General features: G+C 39.5%; 6 protein-coding genes across 7 annotated transcripts; 3 read left to right on the top strand and 3 right to left on the bottom strand.

The window, feature by feature from the left end:
- Positions 1-1,669: 1,669 nt before the first annotated feature.
- Positions 1,670-3,782, bottom strand: LOC105689790 (Sjoegren syndrome nuclear autoantigen 1 homolog). The gene is made up of 3 exons (XM_012407069.3): positions 3,074-3,782; positions 2,766-2,965; positions 1,670-2,237 (listed from the first exon to the last, which is right to left on the bottom strand). The coding sequence occupies exons 1-3, from the start codon at positions 3,126-3,128 to the stop codon at positions 2,097-2,099; spliced, it is 396 nt and encodes a 131-aa protein (XP_012262492.1). The 5' UTR covers positions 3,129-3,782; the 3' UTR covers positions 1,670-2,096.
- A 395-nt stretch (positions 3,783-4,177) lies between these two features.
- Positions 4,178-8,693, bottom strand: LOC105689918 (uncharacterized protein C05D11.1-like). Its single transcript, XM_012407300.3, has 14 exons — positions 8,310-8,693; positions 7,953-8,194; positions 7,709-7,877; positions 7,471-7,634; positions 6,862-7,386; positions 6,517-6,771; positions 6,274-6,447; positions 5,954-6,193; positions 5,695-5,875; positions 5,369-5,621; positions 5,113-5,299; positions 4,905-5,048; positions 4,519-4,829; positions 4,178-4,439 (listed from the first exon to the last, which is right to left on the bottom strand). The coding sequence occupies exons 1-14, from the start codon at positions 8,542-8,544 to the stop codon at positions 4,379-4,381; spliced, it is 3,141 nt and encodes a 1,046-aa protein (XP_012262723.1). The 5' UTR covers positions 8,545-8,693; the 3' UTR covers positions 4,178-4,378.
- A 48-nt stretch (positions 8,694-8,741) lies between these two features.
- Positions 8,742-9,889, top strand: LOC105689919 (protein CWC15 homolog B). The gene is made up of 3 exons (XM_012407301.3): positions 8,742-9,031; positions 9,145-9,448; positions 9,536-9,889. The coding sequence occupies exons 1-3, from the start codon at positions 8,901-8,903 to the stop codon at positions 9,776-9,778; spliced, it is 678 nt and encodes a 225-aa protein (XP_012262724.2). The 5' UTR covers positions 8,742-8,900; the 3' UTR covers positions 9,779-9,889.
- A 1,275-nt stretch (positions 9,890-11,164) lies between these two features.
- LOC105689872 (protein 60A) lies at positions 11,165-17,504 on the top strand. The gene is made up of 6 exons (XM_012407229.3): positions 11,165-12,376; positions 13,383-13,569; positions 14,156-14,310; positions 16,018-16,206; positions 16,286-16,362; positions 16,586-17,504. The coding sequence occupies exons 1-6, from the start codon at positions 11,926-11,928 to the stop codon at positions 16,844-16,846; spliced, it is 1,320 nt and encodes a 439-aa protein (XP_012262652.2). The 5' UTR covers positions 11,165-11,925; the 3' UTR covers positions 16,847-17,504.
- Positions 17,505-17,657: 153 nt separating this feature from the next.
- On the top strand, positions 17,658-20,089 carry LOC105689873 (cysteine protease ATG4B). Its single transcript, XM_012407230.3, has 10 exons — positions 17,658-17,819; positions 18,114-18,239; positions 18,319-18,489; positions 18,568-18,745; positions 18,820-18,899; positions 18,971-19,122; positions 19,198-19,276; positions 19,359-19,513; positions 19,579-19,750; positions 19,836-20,089. The coding sequence occupies exons 1-10, from the start codon at positions 17,795-17,797 to the stop codon at positions 19,901-19,903; spliced, it is 1,206 nt and encodes a 401-aa protein (XP_012262653.2). The 5' UTR covers positions 17,658-17,794; the 3' UTR covers positions 19,904-20,089.
- Positions 20,090-20,267: 178 nt separating this feature from the next.
- On the bottom strand, positions 20,268-23,875 carry LOC105689871 (protein phosphatase 1L-like). 2 transcript variants are annotated; one of them, XM_012407228.3, is made up of 8 exons: positions 23,318-23,873; positions 23,060-23,262; positions 22,801-22,998; positions 22,424-22,732; positions 22,181-22,340; positions 21,985-22,115; positions 21,570-21,877; positions 20,268-21,501 (listed from the first exon to the last, which is right to left on the bottom strand). In XM_012407228.3, exons 2-8 carry the CDS (start codon positions 23,201-23,203, stop codon positions 21,420-21,422), a joined length of 1,332 nt encoding a protein of 443 aa, XP_012262651.2. In that variant the 5' UTR covers positions 23,204-23,262; positions 23,318-23,873; the 3' UTR covers positions 20,268-21,419. The 2 variants fall into 2 exon arrangements, with proteins under 2 accessions (XP_012262651.2, XP_012262650.2); XM_012407227.3 differs by having other exon boundaries at positions 23,060-23,875.
- Positions 23,876-24,257: the final 382 nt, after the last annotated feature.

The raw sequence follows: 24,257 nt of genomic DNA, 5'->3' as shown, positions 1-24,257 counted from the left end.
GAACGACGTGACATTAATATTTATATTTACTTTAGTTTTTAGTGACATTCTTTGAGAATATTTTTTTGATAAACGCGGTGAAAAAGATATTGTATATTCTGTAAACAAGAAAATTAGGGAATTTTGATCACGTTTTCGAGCTCGTACATGATTTTTTTTTTTTTTCCAACAATATCGTTATTATTTCATTGTATTAAAATCATGCGATAGAAAATTTAATTCTTAACATATCGGTAAAATGAAAACCGAAAAAGTCGTGTGACAACAAATTTCGCATTTCTACCTAATAATCATAGGTTTGAAAACTGAAAGTTGAAGCAGCAACCATCAGCAGTTTTACATACTATACCTATCATATGTATGCGAAACATTCGAAGTTTCAAATCGGCGATCAAATACTGGGTCCATCTGTCATAAAATTGGGATATCAGCACCACAATCTATTTCGCATATAATTAAGTTTCAGGTTCTCCGTAACGCTATGACGTAAGTCCAGTTGATTTTATTTCTCCTTTTTTTATTCGTTTAGCAATTAATACCTATTACTTCTTCCTACATACAGGAATGCTAATAGAATATATAGGACGATATAGTATATAACAATAATAATAATATATGTATATTGTACATTGCGAAATTTTTAATTACTTCCAGCTATGCTTCCAGTTTTTACGTTTTTTTTTTGTCATAAATTTGGAGGTAGCATGCGAACGCGGAGAAATCATATAAGGCTTGAAAAATGAAAATTTCAACGTTTCAGATATTTGAAAAATAATATATGATAATAAGCGCACAAAAATATGCGTGTTGAATAAAATTTTTCTGATTATTTGCTCTACGTTCGAAATCTTAAGGTTTGAATGTATAAAATGTCTGTCCTTCGTAATTTCTGATGACCTGTTGCTGCACGTATTCTGAGCATGTGTTCGTATGAAACCAACTAAATTATTGTGGCATCTGGAACACTTATGCTCGCGAATATGCCGTTGCATTTACATACGTCAATCATGCAAACGTAGTTAGCGCATAGGTACACGAATGAACAAGGAATACGATACGATCCAATTCAGAATTCAAATCAAGTATAATTGTCTTCCGTTGGTGATTTTTTTTCCTTCTTTCTTCTCCATTTTCTTCTTCTCGTGTACGTGCAATCGCGCAGTGCAGCGCACGGCGTGATGCAAACGCAAATTCATGATAACATTCGTGATGCAGTTGCGCAAAATAATCGGTAAATTTGTTTCGTTTGATCGGTATCGGCCGGATTGATTATACTGTTATTCGGAGATTATTCTAGTTATACTTGAAAATTAAGATCATTAGAGAAAAAACTGCACTTGCCGTTTCTCTGATGGCTGCTTTATGTGCATCGGAGTATGGTTTATAAGCATGTACAGTAACTTAGAAACGAGTAATAGACACGCAGGTGATTGTGGCTATGCACAATGAATATCGAGGGCAGAGCACCTCTATACCTGATGACGGTTGAATGACCGAGGGAACTGAAAACTTGCCTACCTTATTTTTATGGCTTTTTTTCTGGACTCCTGCGACACAATAAAACCTTGAGATCTGAAGTCTTGAGAATTTAATCAGAACGAAAAACGATTTCATTCGCCAACGACTTAAAAAATCCACTGATTGTGAAATGAATGTGAAAACTTGAGCGACAAAATTTTATTCGTCCATTGAAATGCTCACCGTTCTTTACAGAGTGAACTTGCGCCGTCGTAATGTTGATCGGTGTCATGAATTGCAGTGATATTGAGTGAATTTTAGATTTCAGATTATTATCAGGCTATGACATCAGGATATCGGGTTATGACATTCTTCAGGGTTACTTATATATTGCAAAGGTTTCCAATTATTGCTCCGCAAGGATTGAAAAAGTTGTTTATGTATACTGTATACAGTATACCTATATCCAAATTAAACTTTGTACAATTTTATGACTCTTCGATTCAATATTCATGGTTTGAGATAAAAATCGACTAATATAATTCTTAAGAAATTACTATGTTCAAAAATAAGTATACATCCATTCGTTTTTTCTTTTAATTTGTTGTTTCTTAACGATCGTTTATCCCTGCAGGTATTTAAATATCCTTTTTTTCTTTGATCGTCGCATTTAAACGAAGATTTCCTTCACCGCATCCCTCGACAGCGTGGAGAGTTTGGTCGAGACAAGTTGCTTCTCTTTTTACCATATTTAACAAGAGCTGAGAACTCTCAAGGATCTGCGATCAGGTATTCGAAGAAAAATAAAAAATATCAGGACAAGAGTAAAAAGGGAAAGGATTGATATTGTGTATCTACTATTTTATCACAAAAAACGGACAACGTTAGTTCATTTTTTTTTGGAAATATCATGCATATTAACGCGTAGAGATCACAAACATGCAGCAGCGACTTCATTACCCCGTATACATATGTAGGCGTATGTATGTACATATGTAAATACATACCTACTTACGGGTTAAGCGCAAGATACATACATAAAACTCGTAAACAGGTTTTTGAACTTTCCTCTTGTATGTGAGAAGTAGGTATTCACATAGTGCACAACTTTTTACTTTATACCGAAAATCGGATAAACCAAAAACTTTTTTGACTGATTCACCTTCTGATATCATCCTTGGATATTATACATATATTACTCATGCATAACCAGATTATAAAAATAATCGGTCTGTTATCCGAGCATAAGTTCTATGGTTGTCTATAAATATATAAATATAATTTATTGACCAGGATATTTTACACACCTTATTGTAGGCAGATTCTGTTTCTTGAATCGTTCTGTCATAATCCGTCCTTGCCGCATTTTTTTTTACCAGATTTTCGCTCAGCTGACTTATTCGATAAGTCATTCTTTCAACCTCCTTTTGAAGATTATATTTTTCTTCCTCCTCGGCCGTGATTTGGGACTGTATGTTATTTCGCGTTAGTTTCAGATCTTCGACGCCTGTATTATTGTTTATTTAATATTCATTAAATTCAATATTTATAATGACGCGATTTCAAGAAAAATACGTAATTCCCAAATGTAGCATTCTGTAGTTTTCTTACGAACATTTCATCAATTCAGAAAAATGAGATTGCATTGATATCGAGTGCTGCGGTGTCATGTTGATGCAGTTGCGGATGATAGAAAATTCTTCTTAATTATTATTAACACGGGGGATTTTATTACGAAATTTGAAAAATTGCACCGAAAATTTAACGAAGAACCTGAAGATTGTATCAGATAGATGAAAATAAATTTCTGTAAGCTTGGCAAAACCTAGAACTATCGTCGGCAGTCGTTTATTATTTTTTTATTGGGAACTCCATCTTCTCCTTCTCTCATAACCAGTACCTGATTATTTTTGCAATTAAAAGTGAGTCAATTCTCCAATTCCGTAGTTAGCGCATATAACCACAGCCTGGGTTCTTTCCACAAGCCTTTACACTTCTTGGAATCATTTCAATCTGTGTACCATCCCGTTTTCATTCGTTAATTGGATGGTAACCACAATGATCGATTAATTGTATCCGAAATACCCACTGAACTGAAGACTATACATTGTATGTATGTAAAGAAATACCTGTTGAATTGAAAAAAATGATTTCCGTCTCGCTTACCGAACGTCTTTCTTTGCATTTAACGTACCTGACGGTATATTATACGGATGATAGATCGAAAAAAAAAGATACATATCTATTTTTGCACATAGTGTCAGAATTGAATCCATATGCAAATTCGAATTAAACGAGTGTTATAACCAGCGCCAATGAATATTGACAAACAAAATATGTGTGAATAACGAATAAGTAGAAGCAAAACTGCTGGCTAAAGATACAATCCGCTGAACGAAAACTTGTCATCAACTTATTGGTTGACCTTGTTGTTTGAGGAGGCAAGTTGACTATTTCTAAGGCGGAAACGGCGTTTCCGAAAACGAATGAATGATATATCTATAATTTAAAACCATTTTATTTGATGTGTTTAATCGGTGTTTGGGTATTTTTATTTTCGAAGCAATTTCGGCGATTTTTCTGTTTTCTCAAAGTAAATAAAATGAAAAATATAGATCAAAAACAACCTGAATCAACTGGTGGTGGTTGCGACTGTTGATCAAAAAATAGTAAAAATAGTTAGAATTTTCAACAGGATATCTAGATTACAATCGATCAATTCTTGTTAGTTTCCATTTATTGTTTGAACTGCAATTTGTACATAAATACCGTGAAGAACTTTTGAGTAAGATATTTATGTCCCTTTGATTAACATATACGTATATAACAAAAAGTGCCATACTTTCACATTTCTTTAATGAGAAAAATGAAGCGAATTAGTAAAATTTTCATGCTGTGCCAGGACGTTTCAACGACGGGTCTACCATACATTTAGAAAACTCTCTTCTAAAGAGTTGTAGACCTTTAGATTGTGGTTCAGCCTGAAACAAAAGTTCGAGTAGGGATTGTAGCTGAAAGCTGTTAAATAATTAACGATACTGATATTCAGTATTTACTCACTCTTCGAAACTAGCAGCTATCTCAGTTGCCTTCGAAGGATGACAGACGATCGTTGTTTTGCAATCCTTAGGATCAAATAATTGCCGGATGTAAAGCCGCCCTATGCGATTCATATCTTCGATAGTTACTGCCGATATGTGTTGCACCATCCGCCTATTATAGTCGTGTGGAACATTTTTGAAGTACGATAAAAGGGACTGTGCCACCATGTCCCCGACGCTTTTTTCCCTCTCAATTATTTCAAATATCAACGAGGACTTCGCCGACTCGAATAACGCTTGCTCCCATTTCTCACCTATCAACTGATTTTCCTGAAAGATAAAAATTATTATTGTACACGAACATAAAGCCACTTCTTCGAGAATTTATTCGACAGTGTCCCGTACCACAATAGCCCGTGCCTCTTTGTAAGCTGCCACAATATTTGTCGCTCTGTAGAATGTCAAGTACAACAGTCCCTCGTTTGGTCGCGGAAAGATATTGTAGCCGTATGACAAACCCTGCCCCCTAATTTGCCGCCACATGGGACCCTGGAAATGAAAGATTGAAGACCTTGGAAGACTTGGCAAGAAAATAGATATCAGCTTTACTCACCTCAAGTTGAGTTAGATATTGTAAGAATACCAGTAACGGTGCTAGATTGGAACTCTGGAAATCTTTTAGGCAAGGACTGCATTGACAAAAGAACGCGGATTCTATGCATCCCAGTCCTGTTACGCAGCTGTTAGTAGGCTCATCAGCTTGAGGAACCATCAATTGCCAATCATGAGTGACATTTAATCTGGAATTTTAATATCAATAAAATAATAAGGGACAAGATATAAAGCGGCATTTGATACGGCATACTCACTTTGATTTACAAGATGTATATTGTTTGGGCAAAAGTACTTCCCAAGGTTCATACACGTTCGGGACATGAGCCGCAAGCTTATCCACATTTGCCGCCATGTAGAGGACCATATTTTGTGGGGTAGTCAACGTTTTTCTTACAGATTCAATCTCCTCCAATACTTTTGCTTGAGCTTTACTGTCATTCAGGCTATCCATCATCTGCGTTAAGAATTTATGCTGCCGCAACATGCTCGATGCGAAATGATTACTGTCTGGTAGATCATAGTAAATATCAAAATCATGTGGTTATTTTGTTAAAAGAAGGCATGAACTTCATCTACCAACCTTTTCTGTAGATCAGACCTTTCATAAGATCACCAACAACTTTGTTTCCTTTTCTCTTGACCTGTGCAACATCGTTGACCATCTTAGCTGCAATTATTCTCAGTCTTTCCGGAGTTAATTCAGTCTCGTAAAGGAGTTCTCTGATCCATTGTATACCCCTGGAATATTTAGCTGGCTCGATCTGAAAAGAGAAAGAACATCAGTGAAATTAGTTCGATTTCTATTTTTGATTCTGGATTTGAATGCATTAAAAACGTACTTGCAACATGAGGTTTGCACTCTGACTGTAGACTCCACACGAAAATCTAGCTGGGTTGTCAAAACCAATTCTTGTACTTGTGGCTATAGTGTCTTCCTCCAATTCGGCGACAACTTGTTCATACGGGATAAAAAGACCATCGTTTCTCATAACTGGGCACTCTAATATCGCTTCCAAAAAGAGCGGAATATATGGTCGTAGCTCTTGCGATACAGGTGATGTATCCATGATGACGAATAGCTGGAATTGCGAATTCGAATAATCACTGTCAGAAGAAACACTGATGAATTCAGTAAGGGGGTTTTCTGCTCTCTACTCACATAGACAAAATTCGTATTGACGTGATCGAGATATGTAAACAATGGTAAGTTGTTAACGTTCAACTTCGGATGCTGCTCCGCCGTATCTGACGTGTAACTTTTAATGTGATGGAAGTTTATAGAATCTGTGCTAGGTATGGGCACTGAAGTTAGCATTTCGTCTGGAATCGGTCTCTGAGAAACAGGCGAGAATTTCATTTATTAAGTTTCTGTTCCTAATACAATCCAGCTCCTGATTCTTACCTCGTTCACAAGCATGGCTTCCTGGAGCTCCTGTTTCTTTATTCGAAGACCCTCTTCTCCTAGTTCTGCAATTTGCTGCTCGACTCTTGTTCTTTCGCTCACTCCCATCTCAACCTGCTTTTCCTGGCTGGGGAATCCTCTCACAACTACCATTGGTGCATGGATCAGGTAGTTGTTCAATAGTTTTATCCAGTATGATGCTGGCTCTTCTCCCAGTTTCTTCAAATCCTTGATTTGATTCAGCCTATTATCTAGCTACATATTTAGAAAATACAACAAAATTAAAAATATCAGTGCCCGGTAGAAAAATAGATATGATTTTTTGTCAAGGAGATTGCCTCTTACGTCCTCTTTAGTTCTGCCGTAGAGAACGTCTCCGATGACCATGAACGCAACCGAATCGTGAGGGCTGTTTTCTAAGTGGCTTAATGTTTCCAATATGTGTCTGTGTATTACAGTATGCATTCTTCTCATATCAATCCCGTCGCCTTTATTCGCGATGTCATAGAGTACATGGACAAGGTGATCTTTGACCAAAGGAATTTTGCTTTTAGGTACGTTCTCGAATATGAGGTAAAGCATTGATTCCGAATTCTCAGCTAGAGAATAACCCACTCTACTTGCGTATGGGTCGTCTATTTCAACAAACTCCTTTTGCAAAGGGCTAACTGAACTATCAGTTAAATACTTTAACAACATCGAACAGCCAGTCATATCGTACAGTTCCGTCACAGCCGATGGTCCACGCCAACCCACATTTATCAAACCATTATCCTCGTCATCGCATGGATATAATACGTCCAGATCAACGCATTCCGTCAATGGTGGCACGGGGCTTTGCCATGGTCTCACATAAGGTCCTCTGTTCCCCTATCAGGACGTCAAATGGAGTGAAAAAATTAAAAGTTTTGAAATAACAGTTTTTACAGAAGAATTACGAGATTCTATCCTTGCCTTTGACATTATTTTCTGCTCTAGTGGCTGCAGAGCCTTGAAAAGATCTGCATGTTTCACCTGCCCAGTTACTATAACTGTGAGATTTTCTGGCCTGTAGAATTCCTTATGGTAATTTCTGACCTTCTCATTGTTTGTACTTTCCCGCAAATTTTTCATAATACCTTGAACGAAAATTAAATGTGATGTGAATCTTCAGGGTCTATAGTTCTCTCAGATTTCCACCCAGTTTGTGTACCTGCAGTTTCGGATTTGTATCCACATCGTCCTGGATAAATTGCTCGGGTCAACGCCAGGTGGGTCAATGATTCCCCGCTGTTCTCTCGGCCTTGCATTTCGCAGTAAACAACTCCCGCATCTTCCCCCTCGCCAGTTACGTGATGAACTTCGGTTATGAAGCCAGAATCCTGAGTGATGCCGAAGAGAAAGTTCATAAATCAAATTCGTTGTTCCACGAAACGAAGATCGATCCTTCCATTTACCGTTAATGTTGGATATAAGATATGCTCAAGAAATATTGGCATCAATGACAGAAATCCTTCACTGCCAGCTGTTGTCATAGTGTAACAGGTGTGATCTGTATCTGTCCACGCATTTGTTCCCGATGCTAGACATCGGTTGGCTAGCAGATCCAAGACACCTTTGTACGGGTAGTTTTCGCTACCCAGAAATATCAGGTGCTCCAAGGTATGAGGAAGCCCGTCATCGTCGTAAGCTTCGGTAGCTAAAGAATGAAAAAAGAATGAATAGCCTATTATGTTAATGTTTAAATTTGTGTCAAAATTCTACATAGAAATACAGCTGTTGAATGTAGGGTTACGTTAACATGAGACGTTTACCCAGACAGAAGTAGCCGTTTACGACGGGACCGTCAACCTCCGCTATTACTACAGTTAATCCGGTTCTAGACGATTTATATTTATGCACAGGAATCAAGTCGTTCGACTTTAACGAACAAACTAAATCAAATCCAGCCATGCTATTAGCAACGAATTCAGTCAGGTTACTAGCCGGAGAACTGTCAACGGGTGCCATGTTTCTGTCAATGAACGCGCCTTTTTCACTATTTAACATCCACGCCGAAGAATCCTGGGTTCTGTGTGGTTTGGGATCTACTCGATCTACTCTCCACGATTTGGGGTGGTTTGGGTCTTGAGTCCCAAAGTTAAGCTCTGGTTGTGCCACTCATCGGTCAAATTCAGTAGTAACGTTTTCATTTCTTCTGTCGTCGCATGTTAACGCCAGTCATAGATGGAGATAGCTGCCCAGAGAAATATCATCTGGCATTGTTGTTAGTTGTCAAATGGTCGAAACATTGGTATACACGTGAAAAAGTAATCAACGGAACTTGGTTGATATCGTGGACAATCACAAGTAGATATTTGTGGGCTATTTAATAACCTTCTGGCCAAGAGACCCTCGCTTTTAATATGACGACAGCTGCGAGACCAACGTTCGAGCCCGCCCGTGGTGGCCAGGGACGTGGTGAGAAAGATTTGAGTGCTATATCCAAGCAGTATTCGAGCAGGGATTTACCTGGACACACAAAATTGAAATACAGGTAAATTATTCCTATTATTAATCACCATTAATCAAATTGAATATTCAATTTCTTCAAACACCCTCACTCCTATCCTTGAAAGAAATGTTAACATAACCTCATTCTAATCACAGAGAGTATGGTCAAGGCACAACCGAGGAATTGAGAAGCCGTGACTTCCGTAAAGAGCTGGATGAGCGTGAACGCGAAAAAGACAAGACTTCCAACCGTCGTATGATCGAACTTGCTAGTAGGGAAACTACCGCAGTTGCTGCTAAAAGACAAAAAATCGACCAGGTACCCGCTGCTAGTTTGGATGCTGACGATCCATTGGATGAGGATGATTCCGGATCTGACAGCGACGAGGACGATACCGTTGCACTGCTTGCAGAACTACAGCGTATTAAAAAAGAACGAGCTGCTGAACAAGCCAAAAAGGTAAATCAATCGATTCTATTGGTCTATCAAATAATGAGAAATAAGTTTTTTATACAAAATTCATGAGTTCAATTTACTCCAACGCAGGAAATAGAGAAAAGACAAGAAGAGGAGAGGATTAGAATGGAAAACATTCTGTCCGGTAATCCACTATTAAATTATTCGGCACAACCTGGACGTACAGATATGAAAGTGCGAAGACGATGGGACGATGACGTGGTTTTCAAAAATTGTGCGCGTTCTGAACCTGAGAAAAAACGCGACGTCTTTATAAACGATTCTTTGCGAAGCGAATTCCATCGTAAATTCATGGAGAAATACGTCAAATGAAGAGGAAATACAGAGTGCGCTTTTACTCGATTGATAAGTTCATACTATACTGTAAGAAATCTTATTAGTAATAACTACAAAACGATTAAACAGTTTCAATTACACACGCAATCATTCGGTGTCGTATTTTTTTTTTTTTTTTTGGTTCATATTTTGGGATCCTACGAGAAAAAATTTATTAGTCCAGTTCCATCATCTGAAATCGTCTCTTCTGAACTAATATTCGCTATTGTATCTCCTACCTCCCCCAGCCTCTCTAGACCCAATCACGTTACGAAAGTTTCCTTGTAATAGTTTTCACGGTAGAAATAACGTTGTCGCAGGCAGAACAGATTATTTCGGCATTACAAAAATAATCTGGTGGGTCAAGTATAACCGGTACGACTTGTCAGAGCGTTCGTACGTGTCATAAGGAGGCTGCAGAATCGCCAGAGTCAGCCAGTCTGGTGCGGCTGGTTCGCGGGGAAGTTGTAGCGTACGTTATCGGGGATTTCTTGGGTCCTGGATAGCCGGGAAGGAGGTACCCAGCAGACTTTACGGCACCGCTACGTAACTTGCCCAAGAAACCCCACAGTTCAGTCAGACATCGTGGCAATTCAACTTGGCATGCGATACCGGCGGGAGGGAGAGGAGTGCTGGAATTCGAAACTCAAAGATTCAAGAATCAGGAATGACCAAGGCGAACGTGCACCTCTCTGTCTTGCGGTACGCGCCTCTTCAAATATTCCAAATACTCGCGCATCTTTATAATGCCGAGACTCGTACGTGTACGCATCAATACCATCGCGTATACTTGGGGAATTCGCCCGCAGGCTTTTTCTGTTATGTTATCCTCTTTTCGTCTCTCTCTCCGTCTATCTATCTTTTTCTCTCCATACCTTCTTATTTATCTTATTAGTTATTTCTTACACGTGAACAGGCGGTGCTCCCTGGCTACCTCGTGCCTCGCCTCGTCCCTCTGTACCCCTTCTTCATTCTTTCCTCATCTCCCCCTACCAAGGAGTTGCTGTTGCTGCTGCTGCTGCTGCTGCTCCTCCTCTTCGCCCGCAAGAGAATCTCTTGAATTCTCTTCTCATCCTCCACCATCCGCTGGCGTCCCCAACGCGGTGATGAGTCGACAGGGCCGTACACGGGACGGTTATACCCAAAGATTCGACTGGTACCTTCGTTTGAAAAAACAAACACCAGATTTCAAAGTATTTAGAGTATCTCCGAAGAGGTTTATTGATTCAGGTGAGGCGATTCCACGGGGAAGAAAATTAGGGGACGAGAGGCAAATTCCGCGTAAAACGTTCGTATGTTGTTACATCAACAAACACCGAGAATATAAGCTTATCGAATGATATTTATCTAAACCAGGAATAGATCGTTGGAGCAGCGAATCTAGTTTGTTTCGAATTGATGTACGGGGCTCACTAAAAATCCCACAAATCGTGCAGAGAAATTCTGCGACATATTCGAAAGCCAACGATTAGCAACCGATGAAAGACAGTACAGGCGCAATCTGCAATGCCGAATAAAATCAATCTCGCGGTTCAAAGTCGTAGGGGCTCCGCGTGCGATCGTTGGAAGGATCGGTTTACGCGGTTAAATCAGCCTGGAATCTCCCTCGCTTATTTCGTCCCTGAGCTCGGAGGCCTTGCGAGAAGTTATACGGCTCAGAGGTAGGTTGGCGATCGGGCCAGACAAGCAGACTGGCACTAGCATTGCCTGCGGAGTGATCACGAGGAATTAAATGGTGAACGAACGAGGAAACGCAACTCGCACCGCAGATCTGCAGCAGCATCGCGATACGGACTCGAGATTAAACCGACCGTATAAGTTGAATGACGAGGAAGAAAAATTAAACCCCTGTCCGAGACGATAATCGAAGGACGAAAGGTGCGGAATTGAGAGACGAGAAGATAACGGGGAGGAGGAACTGGGCCGAATAAAAAATATAAACAATAACAAATCGGTGCGCGGTCCGGAATCGTGGATGGGTCTAGATTAGGAGGAGTGATACGAATCGTTGGCTGCAGGCAACGTGAACATCGATAATAACGACGATTTTGTGTGAAAGTTTTTTCTTCGATCGGGGTCGAATTTAACAGGGGTGCGGGTAAGTGGCGTCACGTTTCCCGCGAGCTTTTTTTGATACAGGGACCATGCGTCCCGTGCCGTTGCTCGTTCTGGCCCCGTATGTTAGTTGGTTTCCGCTGTATTCGTTATTTTCATTATTCGTCGGGGATATCGGTGTTGCGGAGGCGAGACTGAGCGGACTTTACGTTGATAACGGACTTGACCAAACCGTGATACACCGCGTGGTTACGCAGCGCGAAAGACGCGAAGTTGAACATGAGATTTTGAATCTGTTGGGACTCCCTGATCGGCCGAGGGGCATCGCCGGACATCCACCGCAGGTGAAAAGATCGGCGCCAAAATTTTTACTCGACATTTACCGGAACACCCTCGGAGAAGGGCGCGACGAGAGCGAGCAATCTTCTTCGGCCCCGACAAAAACAACTGCGGAGGGAAACGGAGGACAATTCGATCTCAGCGGACAAGACCTCCGGGCGATTGACCAGAGCGATGTTATAATGAGTTTCGCTGCCCACAGTAAGTTGCAAGTTATTTCGGGAATTATAATTGTTAAATCTATTTTTCTCTCGTCGCAACGTTGGATATTGCATTGGCCGTGGCGTATCTGCGGGGGAAGAAATTTGAAGAAAAACCAAAATCATCCCGCAGAAACGATAAATTTGAAATGAAACTCTTCTTACATCTAGTGTTCAGGTTTGCTTGGAATATATTTATCCAACGAAAAGGGGAAATCGTGGAATAACGCCGGGAGGGAATTCTCTAGCCACATTGAAAGTGGGGGGGAAAACTAATAAAGTCACAATTATAACGAAGTCTGATACTTATCCTCGCTTTATTCAATTCCGAAAATTTCCGATTTTATCAAAAATTAGCGAAATGGTTGCCTTTACCGAAATTACGACTCCTCGTTATACCGTGTTATACTACAGGTCATTTGGTATTTTAACGAGGTTCCGGCATTCCGTGGCACCTGAGTTACCTCAGCACCTCGCACCACCGGGGTGGTCCAAATAGATCCGAGAATTTAGTCGGGGGGGCTTTCGGTGGGGGAAAAAAGGCCCTTCGTGCCGAGTGCTTTGTTTTTAATGTAGCAAACAATCCTGTACGACGATGGCATTTCGGTACCGTAGGTCCCCCGGGGAATCGCGGTCGTCCCTCAGGTATAACGAGTTGAGACATTTCTTTATACCTGCTGCCGAGTAGGGGAGGGGGGGCGGCGCCTACCGAACCATGCGCTTTCTAGGACCCTCCAGTATTTCGATTATTGACTCATCATCTCGAGTAAACGGCGGCGGGGGAGAAAAGTTGAGAAAACAAGGCGGAAGGGAGGGCCGTGGAATGAAAAAAGATGCTTGAAATTCGAGGGAATTAGAGGAGAGCTCGTTCGGCCGTTTCTCAACTTATATCGTCCTCGGATGCCGTACGAGCTAATCGGAGAGATCGTCGTGACTAGGAGGATAGAAAAATTTCTCGCCCGATAACGAGGAGAACTCGATCTTATTTTCGCCGTTCAATTTTTCAGACCATCACGTTGCCGGGGTACGACACGAAAGGGGTAAAAGACTTTGGTTCGACGTATCCGAAGTACCACCGGGCGAATGCATCATCGGAGCTGAACTCAGACTATACCAAAGCCCGGACTTGAAGAATAAAAAAAAACGGGGATCCTACGTCGTCACGGCTTACAGAGTTCTGCGAACCGAAGACGGGTGAGAGCAGTGCGATGATATGAAATTAAAAAGAATGAATTCGTCACTTTTCTGCTATCGTCTGTTCTTCGTCCGTGTCGCGCCCGTTCCTGATTTGAGAACCCCCCGATGTCCAGAAATCTGCAGGGAATTATTCGGGGTTCGAAATATCTCGAGGCTTGAAAAGTTTCAACGATCTTTTACCTGCTCGGTTTTATTGCTTTGAAAGATTGCCTTAACGATTTTAGAATCAGTTTGAAATTTTTAGGAGCCGATTTTCAGGTTTTAAAGACTCTTATAATACCGTCGTTAACCGTACGAACTATAAAGCCACGCGACGAAGAGGAACGGTTACTTTTAACTGCGCAGAGATCGGACAGGAAACGCTATTCCGTAATTGCGGCAAATTAGCCGCGAGATCAGCCGTCGCGTCATTGCATTATTATGTACGTACGTACGTAGTATGCGCGGAGAGGGACCTCAAAGATCTTTTTGGACACCGGGCCGTCGGTCCCCTCGGACTTTGTTGCATATTCATGGAGAGAAAGAAGCAAAAAATGCGAGACCGAATAGCCCGAGTTTCTAAAAAACCGAAATATTTTTTCAGAGAACGCGAATTGCAGTACGTCGATTCGATGAACACGTCCACCGGCAGAGAAGGCTGGCTCACTTTGAACGTAAGCGAGCCTCTTCAGCATTGGGTTAACGATCCTGAAGCTAATCGGGGACTGTATTTATCGGTTCATCCAGCCGATCGATCGGGTAAGAAAAATATTCATTACCCTCGGTTTCAAATGATATTAGGATTACAGCGATTCTTTCACTTTTCGTCACATGCAGCGCGCCTCTGGATAATCTGTGTGAGTATTTCACGCGCGTATTTTCCCTACCTTTGAATTCTTGTAATCGATGTCTAAATATAACCGATCACTCTCGGTCGGTGAGTAAAATATAATTTTATAACGATCGTATATCGCGGTAGAACCGTTGCATTGCCGTTGCACTGCATCTTACCGTTCGTAATATGCGGTTCACCGTTATAAAAATTGCCCGCATGCGACACACTTGTGTATGAGCCAAACCATAATAAAACTAACTTATAAACGGATCGTTTATTTATTCACGGTTGCACCCGTGCGCGCACCATAGGGTGTTGTAAAACGGGTGCTGCGGTAAGTGGGATCAGCGATCACTACGCAAGTATTATAAGTACGTTCAAAGAAACGGATATTTTTTCACACGTACCTCGTACGTGCGTACCGGGTATTATACCTATATATGATCTTATAATGTGTCACGTGGAAAGCCGATCCTGCAGTGTATTATATTGAATGATCAAAGTTAAACCGGTTTTCCGGGAGAGTAGCGGAGAGCAGCAGTGCCGGAGAGAGGCGAACGGAGGTGAGGAGAGGAAACGATGCTCAGGAGGAGAGACGAACTCATGATCTAGGCGCGGCGCAAAGAGAAATATACAAAGATAAACTCCAACTTGTACGAGCGAGGACCGAATCGACGATTCAACGTAGGGTACTTTCGATCACCGCCAAACCCCGTTCAGGCTTCGAACCGATTGCATCCCCTGCGCGTGTGTCCGATTCGTTCTCGACGTCGCGGGTAGATCATCCGGTTCGCGGAGAGATGTGTTATCGTCCGCAACGCAACGAAAATAAGGAGCAATCGAAGATCGAAGGAAAGACAAACTTGCGGGGGAGATAAAAATTAATTAAAAGTAGCGCAACGCGGCAGGTGCGGTCGATAGGATAATTGCAGATACGCGGATACTTGTAATTATAATGATTGGTCGTTGTTTTCTTTGTAGACGTGAATCGTAATTCTAGTGCACATGCCTGCAGCATGTCGCTGATCAATTTACCAGCTTTCTCAAATTGCGACAACTCTACACAGAGTGCCGATCGTAAATCAATCTTTGAGCGACGTTAGCTGTAACACGACGATCGACCGATTCCATGGAACTGGATTAACGTCGACGCCGGTTAAATAATATTTTCAGCCTTTTTTCAGTTTTTTTTTAATTTCTTTCAGCTAATCGCCTGACGAGACATTGTCTCGGTGGAATTCTCTCATGTTTTACGTTGTCAGGAAGAAATACTTTGGAGTATTTGACGCGACGAGCCTGATTAGCGTCTTGTATACTCGGATAATTATAGTTATTTAGAAAATCGTGGCCAGGCTGTCTACAGTGTCTATACTCCGAAGTGAATGGCTTGTGATAGATATATTATAGCTGGACTGTAATCGTTCAGGTTCATAAATAGTAAATATTCATGAAGGTTGGCTATTAATAATATCTCGGGATAGCTAAGTAGCCTCCGTTCTAATAAACACCGAGCCAATCGCCTGAACGTGTAGATATAAGATCGTAGCATACCGATGTGCCTGAAAATTTTTCAATTTTCACCTTATCGTGGAATTATGTTCATTATTTTTTCTCGTTTGTTTCTGATTCAGTCCATGAAATGAGACCAGAAGATGTCGGCATTGTTGGATCAAGAGGAGATGCCGACAAACAACCCTTCATGGTTGGGTTCTTCAAGAGTTCTGGTATACGAGAGGCAAAAGTAAGGGAAAAAAGAGACGCGAGAAGAAGAAAGAAGAGCGACATTTCTACATCGGATTACAAGAATAATCCATACACCGGTAAATAATCATAAACATCGATCTAAAGGAGAAAAAAAATATAACATACGTGATTAACGCTGAAAACTTTGTCTCGCAGATCCGATGATTCAATCTAATGCGAGAACCTGTAAAATTCAGACTCTCTATGTCAGTTTTAGAGATTTACAGTGGCAGGTGAGTAATTAATTACGAATTACCGTATGATTAATAGCTTCGTTTTTTCTGATCGGTGTTTTTCTATTCTTTTTTTTTCTTCTTTCAATCATCACTCATCTTGTCGTCGCGTGTTGAAATCGAGATGGACATGAACTGTGAAAAAATAATTATAGGAAAAAATTCAAATGATACGTGCCATCGAGCTAATTGATATTAATTTTGTTTTAATTATTATTTTTAGGACTGGATAATAGCGCCGGATGGCTACGACGCCTACTACTGCAGCGGGGAATGTAACTTTCCTTTAAACGCCCACATGAATGCAACCAACCATGCAATAGTGCAGACGCTTGTGCATCTGGTTAACCCAGGAAAAGTACCAAAGCCGTGTTGCGCGCCTACGAAATTATCGGCTATATCGGTTCTGTATTTTTTGGACGACAGCAACGTTATACTAAAAAAGTATAAAAATATGGTCGTCAAGAGCTGCGGTTGCCACTAGCTTTCACCCGCGCGCAATTTTTTTTTTTTTTTTATTTTTAATTACATTGTGCGTACATAGCGTGATTGAATTATTTGACGGCGTAACTGCTTTTATCCGATTATTTTTATCTTCCGTTCAACATTTCATCAATTTGCCGTTTAATTGGGGGACGAAATTCGAGGTGCCGATGAAATTGTGAAATTCTGCCATTTATTAATGTATAAGAAATGAGAATTTAACGCCTGTTCTGTTGCCATGTGTTATAGGGTAGCGTGTACATCGGTAGAGGTAGGTGTAAGAAGGCAAAATTTAATTAACACTGTAATAATTTGAAGAAAGTTATATGCATACGGACGACATTAATATACCTAGGCGTCTGAGGCTGAAGTCATCAATTAACTAAACTATTTCAACCGTCGTTCAGACTTCTGATATCAGCTTTGAAGATACCTTTTTCTTTTTATTCAAAAATTAGTGAAATTTATTACAGTGGTTTTTATATTTGAAAAAAACTAGCATGGTGTAATTAACTGATATTGAAAAAAACTCGCGCGCCTTATTTTACCCATGATGTCCGTGCGCATTGAGTATTTGACAACGCAACAATGATGTAAATATACGTTAAAGAAAGAATTGTAAATATCTATGATAGTATAATAAACCATGTGACGTGGGAGTGAATTATTTTTCATAAAAGAAACGAACGAAAAAAGTGACGCTCTGCACAGTTTTTGAACAAAATTAAGACCTTTAATTTTTTGTTTTTTTTTTAAGAAATCCGACCCACAGATGTCGCGGGTCTCTAGCTGCGTATATAGCTACGGAGTCGATATATATATGTCTGTAGTACAGCTGATACCTGTCATCTAATTTTTTGTTGTTGATATTTCAAGCTCTTTTCTACCTGTTCGGGACAAACTGTGTTTCAGAAGGGTCATGATAAGATCACCAACGTTACGATGACCAATGCTTTCAGTTTCTCTACAGGAAGGTAAATTGAAAAATATATGCAAATCACGCAACGCTTTGCTATTCCATAACATCATGTTTACACGGCTGGAAGACAAAAGATTGTTGCTTAACCTCGATTGAAATAACCTCAATTCAATTTTTACGTTATCTATTAGTCATCGTGAATCGCTACTGAAAGTTTAACTTCGCATTGATAACATCCAGAATAAATGTATCCAATTATTACTCCAATGATCCAACCCTGCATCGGTCGGGTTTTCCTCACCGAATCATAGTTCACTGGCCAGTGATTACAAAAAAATTTCAATCCAAGGTTATCGTGAACAAGTGATTGAGATGGACAGCTTGTTTACTCAAAACGTCGCTGACGAACCTGACGATATTCCTCACACTCAAGAGCCTGTCTGGATTCTAGGCAAACGATATAATGCCATCAAAGGTTGGCATTCTGCGATCAAAATCTCATTGGTACGATATTATCATCAAGCCATCATATAACAAATGTATGAACATTTCAGAACTTGATGCTATCAGGCGAGATATCAAATCCAAATTATGGTTCACTTATCGCAAAGGATTTGTACCAATTGGTGGTTCCAGTTCAAATTTTACATCTGATAAAGGATGGGGCTGCATGCTAAGGTGTGGACAGATGGTTCTTGGACAAGCACTAGTCTGTCTACACTTAGGTATCAAGCGGTGGTTTCATGTACAGAAAATATTAAACTAGTTTATATTCATTGACAATAATAATTCATATCTGTCAGGAAGAGACTGGCTCTGGACTATGGAGACAAGAGATAATACGTACCTAAAAATATTGAATAGATTTGAAGACCGTAGAGCTGCTCCTTTTTCCATACACCAAATAGCCTTGACTGGAGCATCTGAAGGCAAAGAAGTTGGCCAGTGGTTTGGACCTAACACAATAGCGCAAGTTTTGAAGTATGTGAATATACTACTTTTCTTTTCATCAGCATTTTGAAAAGGTTGAACTACATTGAGTATTTGTGCTCTAGAAAGCTTGTCGTTTATGATGACTGGAGTTCAGTCACAATACACGTTGCCCTCGATAACACGATAGTTGTAAACGATATAAGTGAGTTGAACAATACTTCTAATCTTCTCAAGCATTCAAAACGGAGCATTAAAAATAACCAATGATTTTAGTGCGACAATGTAAAATAGAGGGTGGAACAACCGTAGAAGTTGATGGGCGAACACCGTTGAAAGCACCCAGTGAATGGAAGCCCTTGTTATTAATTATACCTCTCAGACTTGGCCTAAGTGAGATTAATCCAGTTTACATTAATGGTCTTAAGGTAGGCATAGTTTTCTGAACTGATCAGAAGCAGAAGTGCTTGATACGAATCTTTTTATAATTTATTCTTTTCCAGACCTCTTTTCAAATTGCACAGTCCTTAGGTGTAATTGGAGGAAAACCGAATTTAGCCTTATATTTTATAGGCTGCGTTGGTAAATTATTATGTCCATCGATTTTAGTTGATCAATTCTACTAATTGCAATATTAATTGGAGAAATTCTTCCGAAACTTAAGGTGACGAAGTTATTTTTCTCGATCCACATACGACGCAGAGATCTGGTTCAGTAGACCACAAAACTGTCGAAGGAGAGGTTGATATCGATGCAACTTATCATTGTGGATCTGCTAGCCGTATTCCAATAACTGGTATAGATCCATCAGTTGCTTTGGTAAGTGTCAAAGTACCTCGGGATACTTGTAGTTCACGTTCTTCAGAAATGACAATTGATTACAGTGCTTTTTCTGCGCTACGGAAAAAGATTTCAAATCTTTATGCAGATCGATACAAGAAGAATTAATCGATCCAGAAAAACAACCTCTTTTTGAGTTATGCTCAGAAAAACCAGCTGACTGGTCACCTGTTGACGATTGTGCAACTGAGGCTGTTGGAACCGCAACTAACGTTGGTTAGTTGAATAACCAAGCATCGTATCAAAGATCTGATGATAAAAGCAATAATAATAATAACTTTTTTGCTCAATGACATTACAGTGCTTGGATTCGAGAGCCTTGACAGGCAGTACGACACCTCGGACGAAGACTTCGAACTTCTTGGTTGAGAAGTGTTGGATAACTAAACATGTTCTTGGATAAGTTGCAGATTGTATATCACTACCTCAGATACAATCGTCAATGTTCTTTGTACATTTGACCTCAGCTGAAATTACATTTATCAGAAGTTGCTTAAGGTGAGCATCAATGTAGCTAGCTAGATAAGGAATAAAAATTATTATTAAAACAGAAAATGTTTGAAAATATTTGTGGAAAATTGTTTTTTTTTTTACTCGTCGGACCTGTGATGTTCTGTGTAGCCAACAATATACATTTTCTATTGAATAAAGTTTGAGATACACTTTTGTTCTGTAATCCGATCTATAGTGGATGGATGAAATTTGTGGGAACAATAACTCATGGTTGCAGTAATTAGAAATATACAGTAACATTTATTAGCCAAGCGGCCGATGCCAACGTGAAAGCAAACATCCCAACTTGAAACAATCGCTGAACATACGTACACTTACATATAACATCTTACAAATTTAATTTGTCGATCGTCAAGCCCAAATTAATTATTCATTTATTTTTCTTCCTTCCAATGTCCAAACTTTTATTGATTATTGGATTTGTTTTTTTAATATTTGGCACATGCAACGTATTATTCATAGCCAATTGCAATAATATAGTTTTTTTCCGTACCTCAATGAATACATACTACAAATATGCGTTTCTCAAACGATCTATAATGATTGAATATCTAGCTGATTCCTTGGAACTTCCTTTCTTTGTACTTATTGCACTTAAAAATAGCATAAATAAGGCAACTTTTGGGATAAGAACTTTTAATCTGGCAAGATTTTTGAGAGCTGATATGTTGAATGTACGCTGACAAAATATTCCAACAACCTTTAATAATAATATTTTTCTTCATATGTATAATACTTTAAATAACGCCTAAATGCTTTAGATGGCGAACAAGAAAAATTGGAATTAATAATTTGTGTGTAGTCTTATAACGAAAAAATAACAAAAAAATTCAGCAACATTTATAATATATATTCTTACTTAAATCCTTCGTGTATTCGATAACACTATGACTGTGAGTATGCTTTTTTAGGAACTGAACAAAACGTATTGAGCCGTTTGCCACTTCGAGAAGAATTTCATTGAATAAATAAATTTATTATGAAATTCAGTAGCATAATGTTATCAACATTATAAATTTTAGAGCAATGAGTAAGCTCATGCATAAGATATAGTAACAGCAGAAAGCACAGTTAGGTATGAATGATTCAAATATTATAAGGTGTATTTGAAACAAAATTTTTGAAATTCCTTATTTTTGTTCTTTGGCTTTTTGGAAGATATTCGAAAAGTAAGGGCTTAATCTTTACAACTTTATTCGAGTATCCCGCAACGTCTTTGATCATTTTGAAAATTTTTGAGCTTTATTATAGAAAAATTCAAAACACTTTTAGCAATGTATCTTTTAGGAGCTGCGTAAATGACTAGAAAAATTGAACTCTAGATATGTTTTTTACAATATTGAAAAGCCTGCAGTCTTACCTGCCAACTTCATTACGCTCGTTTAGCTGTCGCCACGCTGTACTTACGTTCTTTCAAGTTGATTACTACTACCGTGATATTATCCAACGATCCTCTGTAACATTTAATTTAATTGATCAACAATCAATAACAAACCATGAAATGTACTCGAACATAATTTACCTGTAATAACTCTGTAGAGTAATACTTTTGGCACCATAATGGGGCTCGTTAATACGTTCCTTTATAAAAGCAACAGCTTCTTCGTTACTGAATGTGTCCCAGAGTCCATCGGACGCCAGTATGAGGAACATCGGGTTGTGATCGCTCAAATCGAATGTCAGAATATCAGGATCAGCGATTACAAGTTTTTTATCTTTTAAAGGATAATCTCCGAGAGCCCTGGAGGTTGCCAAGATTCCAGCCACTCTCCAGACGCCATTGAATGTGACAAAACCCCCTGCATCCTTGATCCGCATCCTTTCCCTTTGCTGTGAGTAAGTAATGGCGAATGATAAAGTCACTTTGAAACATTCAAAATCCAAAACGTAATTCACTCGCCTGCCAGTGATGAGCTACAGTTTTTATCACGACTCACCTGTTGTGGTTTGTGGTCAAACGACAGAGGAATCGCATTACCTTTTGAATCGCACATCACCCCCCGTGAATCTCCGACATTAGCCACAATAAGCTTGTTGCCTTCTAGCAGTGCTATCAATGCCGTTGTGCCTGAAAAGATAAAATGATTATCGGATGTTTGTCGTTCATCAAAATGTCAGCACAGAGGTATTTACCAGCAACATCCATGTTCTTCTTGGCAGCACTCACCAACAGCCTATCTACAGCAAGGACTTCGTCTGTCAGTAATCTACCATAGTTTATTTTGTCTCCGTCGATGTAGCTAGCAGTGTCTATTTTTGGTAGTGGTTTTTCACCGTGTAGATTAGGTCTTACCTGACATCAATAATTACAACACACTCCCATGGCACAATGTATCAAGTAAAATTGATTAGATTCTACTCATTGATGTTTCTTACCTCTCTGGTGATAGGGCGAACCAGACTTTCTAATTTATTAAGCAGTTCAGGATCGGTAACACCCACAGTTTTAATCATAGATTCATCAGTTAAGGAGGTACTCGCAGTTTTGCGGAAAGACTTCTTGCGTTCCAAGGCGCTGATCCCTTCATTCTTATCCTTTTCACCAGTTTTTGATTTCTCTTTGTCGATCAAATCAGTTTTCTCAACTTTTGATTTTGAGGGCTTACCAGCGATCATGTCTTTCAGTTCAATGACCTTGTTGTTGATGTTAGGGATTAGTTTGTCTCTAGCATAATTAGCAGCAAACTGAAACGTAGAGGAATACAATTTTAATTTATGGCGATGTGATATTAAACACTATGTTTGTTATTTACTTCTCCTCCGTGTCCATCAAAAACAGCAAACAGTGAGACTCCAGTAGAGTTTATGTCGTTATTGATTACGAATCGATCCTCCATTCTTGCTCTTCGGCCTTGCACGGCATACGCAGATATGTAACCCTCCTTTAATTCCCAACTGAGTTTCTCCCCACTGTTCACAGAACTGTTCACCAAGAATTGGAGTTTTGAAACCTACAAAATGAAGAGAAACCACAATTATCTGCGTCAGAATAAAAGACTGCCTTTTTCATACCTTGGAAGTCGATCGGCCAAGGGTGTACTGGATTCTGCCCAGGAGAGTTCTGCTCCATACGTCAACGGCTTGCAGATAAAATAGCATGACGATAAGGACCGCTCCACAGACTAGGACTTCAGGCTTGAGAACGTAGATGCGCATTATTCTCCACAAATATCCAATGGGTGTATTAGTGCCAGCATTAAACCCTGTAGGTAAACCTACGGCAAATTTAGATATGAGTTTCATATGCGACACATATGTCTGATACAGAACTTTGTCTTCTAATTCATCTTCCATGGTATCCGATCCCAGCTCTCCTCCAATTACTCCACCTCTTCGAAATTACTCCTTTGCGTTCGCTTTAATAAGGGATGCAAAGCTTTATCCGAAGGGTTTCTCTTCTCTTCCGTGTTAACTCTTGACCTAAGAGTATTATTATTATTATTATTGTCTACGTGTATATTAAATCCAGATTAAGTGGATGACCGACGATCGGCGAATGCACGTAATACGCAACAAATATTGGAGTTAAGCCAATTCTGTTTAGCCCAGTGACTTATCGGTGCAGGCTAAATCGTAAGAACATATCCAAATGAGCGCGAAATCAGAAAAAGCCTGAAAGCTGTCGGTACTCAGTTTTAAATTTGCTACTATTATAACTGTAGCCTAGTCGACGATTTGAATTTACTCTTTCATAACTTTCATTTGATATTTCACTTTTTTATCACCGATGCTGTTGATCTTCTGTTGATGTATCTTTTTTTCAAACTCGGATTTTAACAAGTTTCAAAGCAGACTTCGTCGTCTGCTGTCAAATCAGCTGGCTCGCAATGTAGTGAATTAGGTCCACGAGAATCCTCCTTGGATCGGGAGAGGTCAGGAGTGTGGCTAGAGTTCTTACGTTTTTTTGCAATTCATTTGCGCGGTATTCAAAACTTTTCAAATTGTCATTGTTGTTATAACGTTGTTATGCCTGATTCCATTTAATTTTCTTCGACTTTTTGAGCCGAAACGCAGCAACAAAGCTCTAATATGTCGATAATACTAATTTACTAATACTGGTTAGTATTATTATCAGTGCAACAAAGGTGTGTTTTCAATTTTGACACAGAGAATTGTAATTTATTAAGAATATTCTCATAAGAAAATTGACAATTACTTTTCTTAACAACTAAAATTGAAACAACAGGTTGATGAAAATAAAAAGACGTGA

This window comes from Athalia rosae, chromosome 3, assembly GCF_917208135.1.
Source record: "Athalia rosae chromosome 3, iyAthRosa1.1, whole genome shotgun sequence".
Classification (NCBI taxonomy): domain Eukaryota; kingdom Metazoa; phylum Arthropoda; class Insecta; order Hymenoptera; family Athaliidae; genus Athalia; species Athalia rosae.
The sequence above is the reverse complement of the archived record's forward strand: the minus strand, read 5'-3'. Positions and strand labels throughout refer to the sequence as shown.

Bases quoted from the DNA above. Each gene is read 5' to 3' on its own strand.
- LOC105689790 (XM_012407069.3), bottom strand. From the start codon at position 3,128: ATGACACCGCAGCACTCGATATCAATGCAATCTCATTTTTCTGAATTG. The intron at 2,966-3,073 runs GTTCGTAAGAAA...ACAATAATACAG, and splicing joins TTTTTCTGAATTGATGAAAT to GCGTCGAAGATCTGAAACTA. The intron at 2,238-2,765 runs GTGTGTAAAATA...ACCTGATCGCAG, and splicing joins CAGAATCTGCCTACAATAAG to ATCCTTGAGAGTTCTCAGCT.
- LOC105689918 (XM_012407300.3), bottom strand. From the start codon at position 8,544: ATGTTAAATAGTGAAAAAGGCGCGTTCATTGACAGAAACATGGCACCC. The intron at 6,772-6,861 runs GTAAGAGGCAAT...CTAAATATGTAG, and splicing joins ACGGCAGAACTAAAGAGGAC to CTAGATAATAGGCTGAATCA. The intron at 5,300-5,368 runs GTGAGTATGCCG...TTAAAATTCCAG, and splicing joins TATACATCTTGTAAATCAAA to ATTAAATGTCACTCATGATT.
- LOC105689919 (XM_012407301.3), top strand. From the start codon at position 8,901: ATGACGACAGCTGCGAGACCAACGTTCGAGCCCGCCCGTGGTGGCCAG. The intron at 9,032-9,144 runs GTAAATTATTCC...TTCTAATCACAG, and splicing joins CACACAAAATTGAAATACAG to AGAGTATGGTCAAGGCACAA. The intron at 9,449-9,535 runs GTAAATCAATCG...ACTCCAACGCAG, and splicing joins CTGCTGAACAAGCCAAAAAG to GAAATAGAGAAAAGACAAGA.
- LOC105689872 (XM_012407229.3), top strand. From the start codon at position 11,926: ATGCGTCCCGTGCCGTTGCTCGTTCTGGCCCCGTATGTTAGTTGGTTT. The intron at 13,570-14,155 runs GTGAGAGCAGTG...ATATTTTTTCAG, and splicing joins GTTCTGCGAACCGAAGACGG to AGAACGCGAATTGCAGTACG. The intron at 14,311-16,017 runs GTAAGAAAAATA...TTTCTGATTCAG, and splicing joins TCATCCAGCCGATCGATCGG to TCCATGAAATGAGACCAGAA.
- LOC105689873 (XM_012407230.3), top strand. From the start codon at position 17,795: ATGCTTTCAGTTTCTCTACAGGAAG. The intron at 18,240-18,318 runs GTTGGCATTCTG...TGAACATTTCAG, and splicing joins ACGATATAATGCCATCAAAG to AACTTGATGCTATCAGGCGA. The intron at 19,123-19,197 runs GTAGGCATAGTT...ATTCTTTTCCAG, and splicing joins TTTACATTAATGGTCTTAAG to ACCTCTTTTCAAATTGCACA.
- LOC105689871 (XM_012407227.3), bottom strand. From the start codon at position 23,341: ATGGAAGATGAATTAGAAGACAAAGTTCTGTATCAGACATATGTGTCG. The intron at 22,341-22,423 runs GTAAGAAACATC...TATTGATGTCAG, and splicing joins TTCGCCCTATCACCAGAGAG to GTAAGACCTAATCTACACGG. The intron at 22,116-22,180 runs GTAAATACCTCT...TTATCTTTTCAG, and splicing joins GAAGAACATGGATGTTGCTG to GCACAACGGCATTGATAGCA.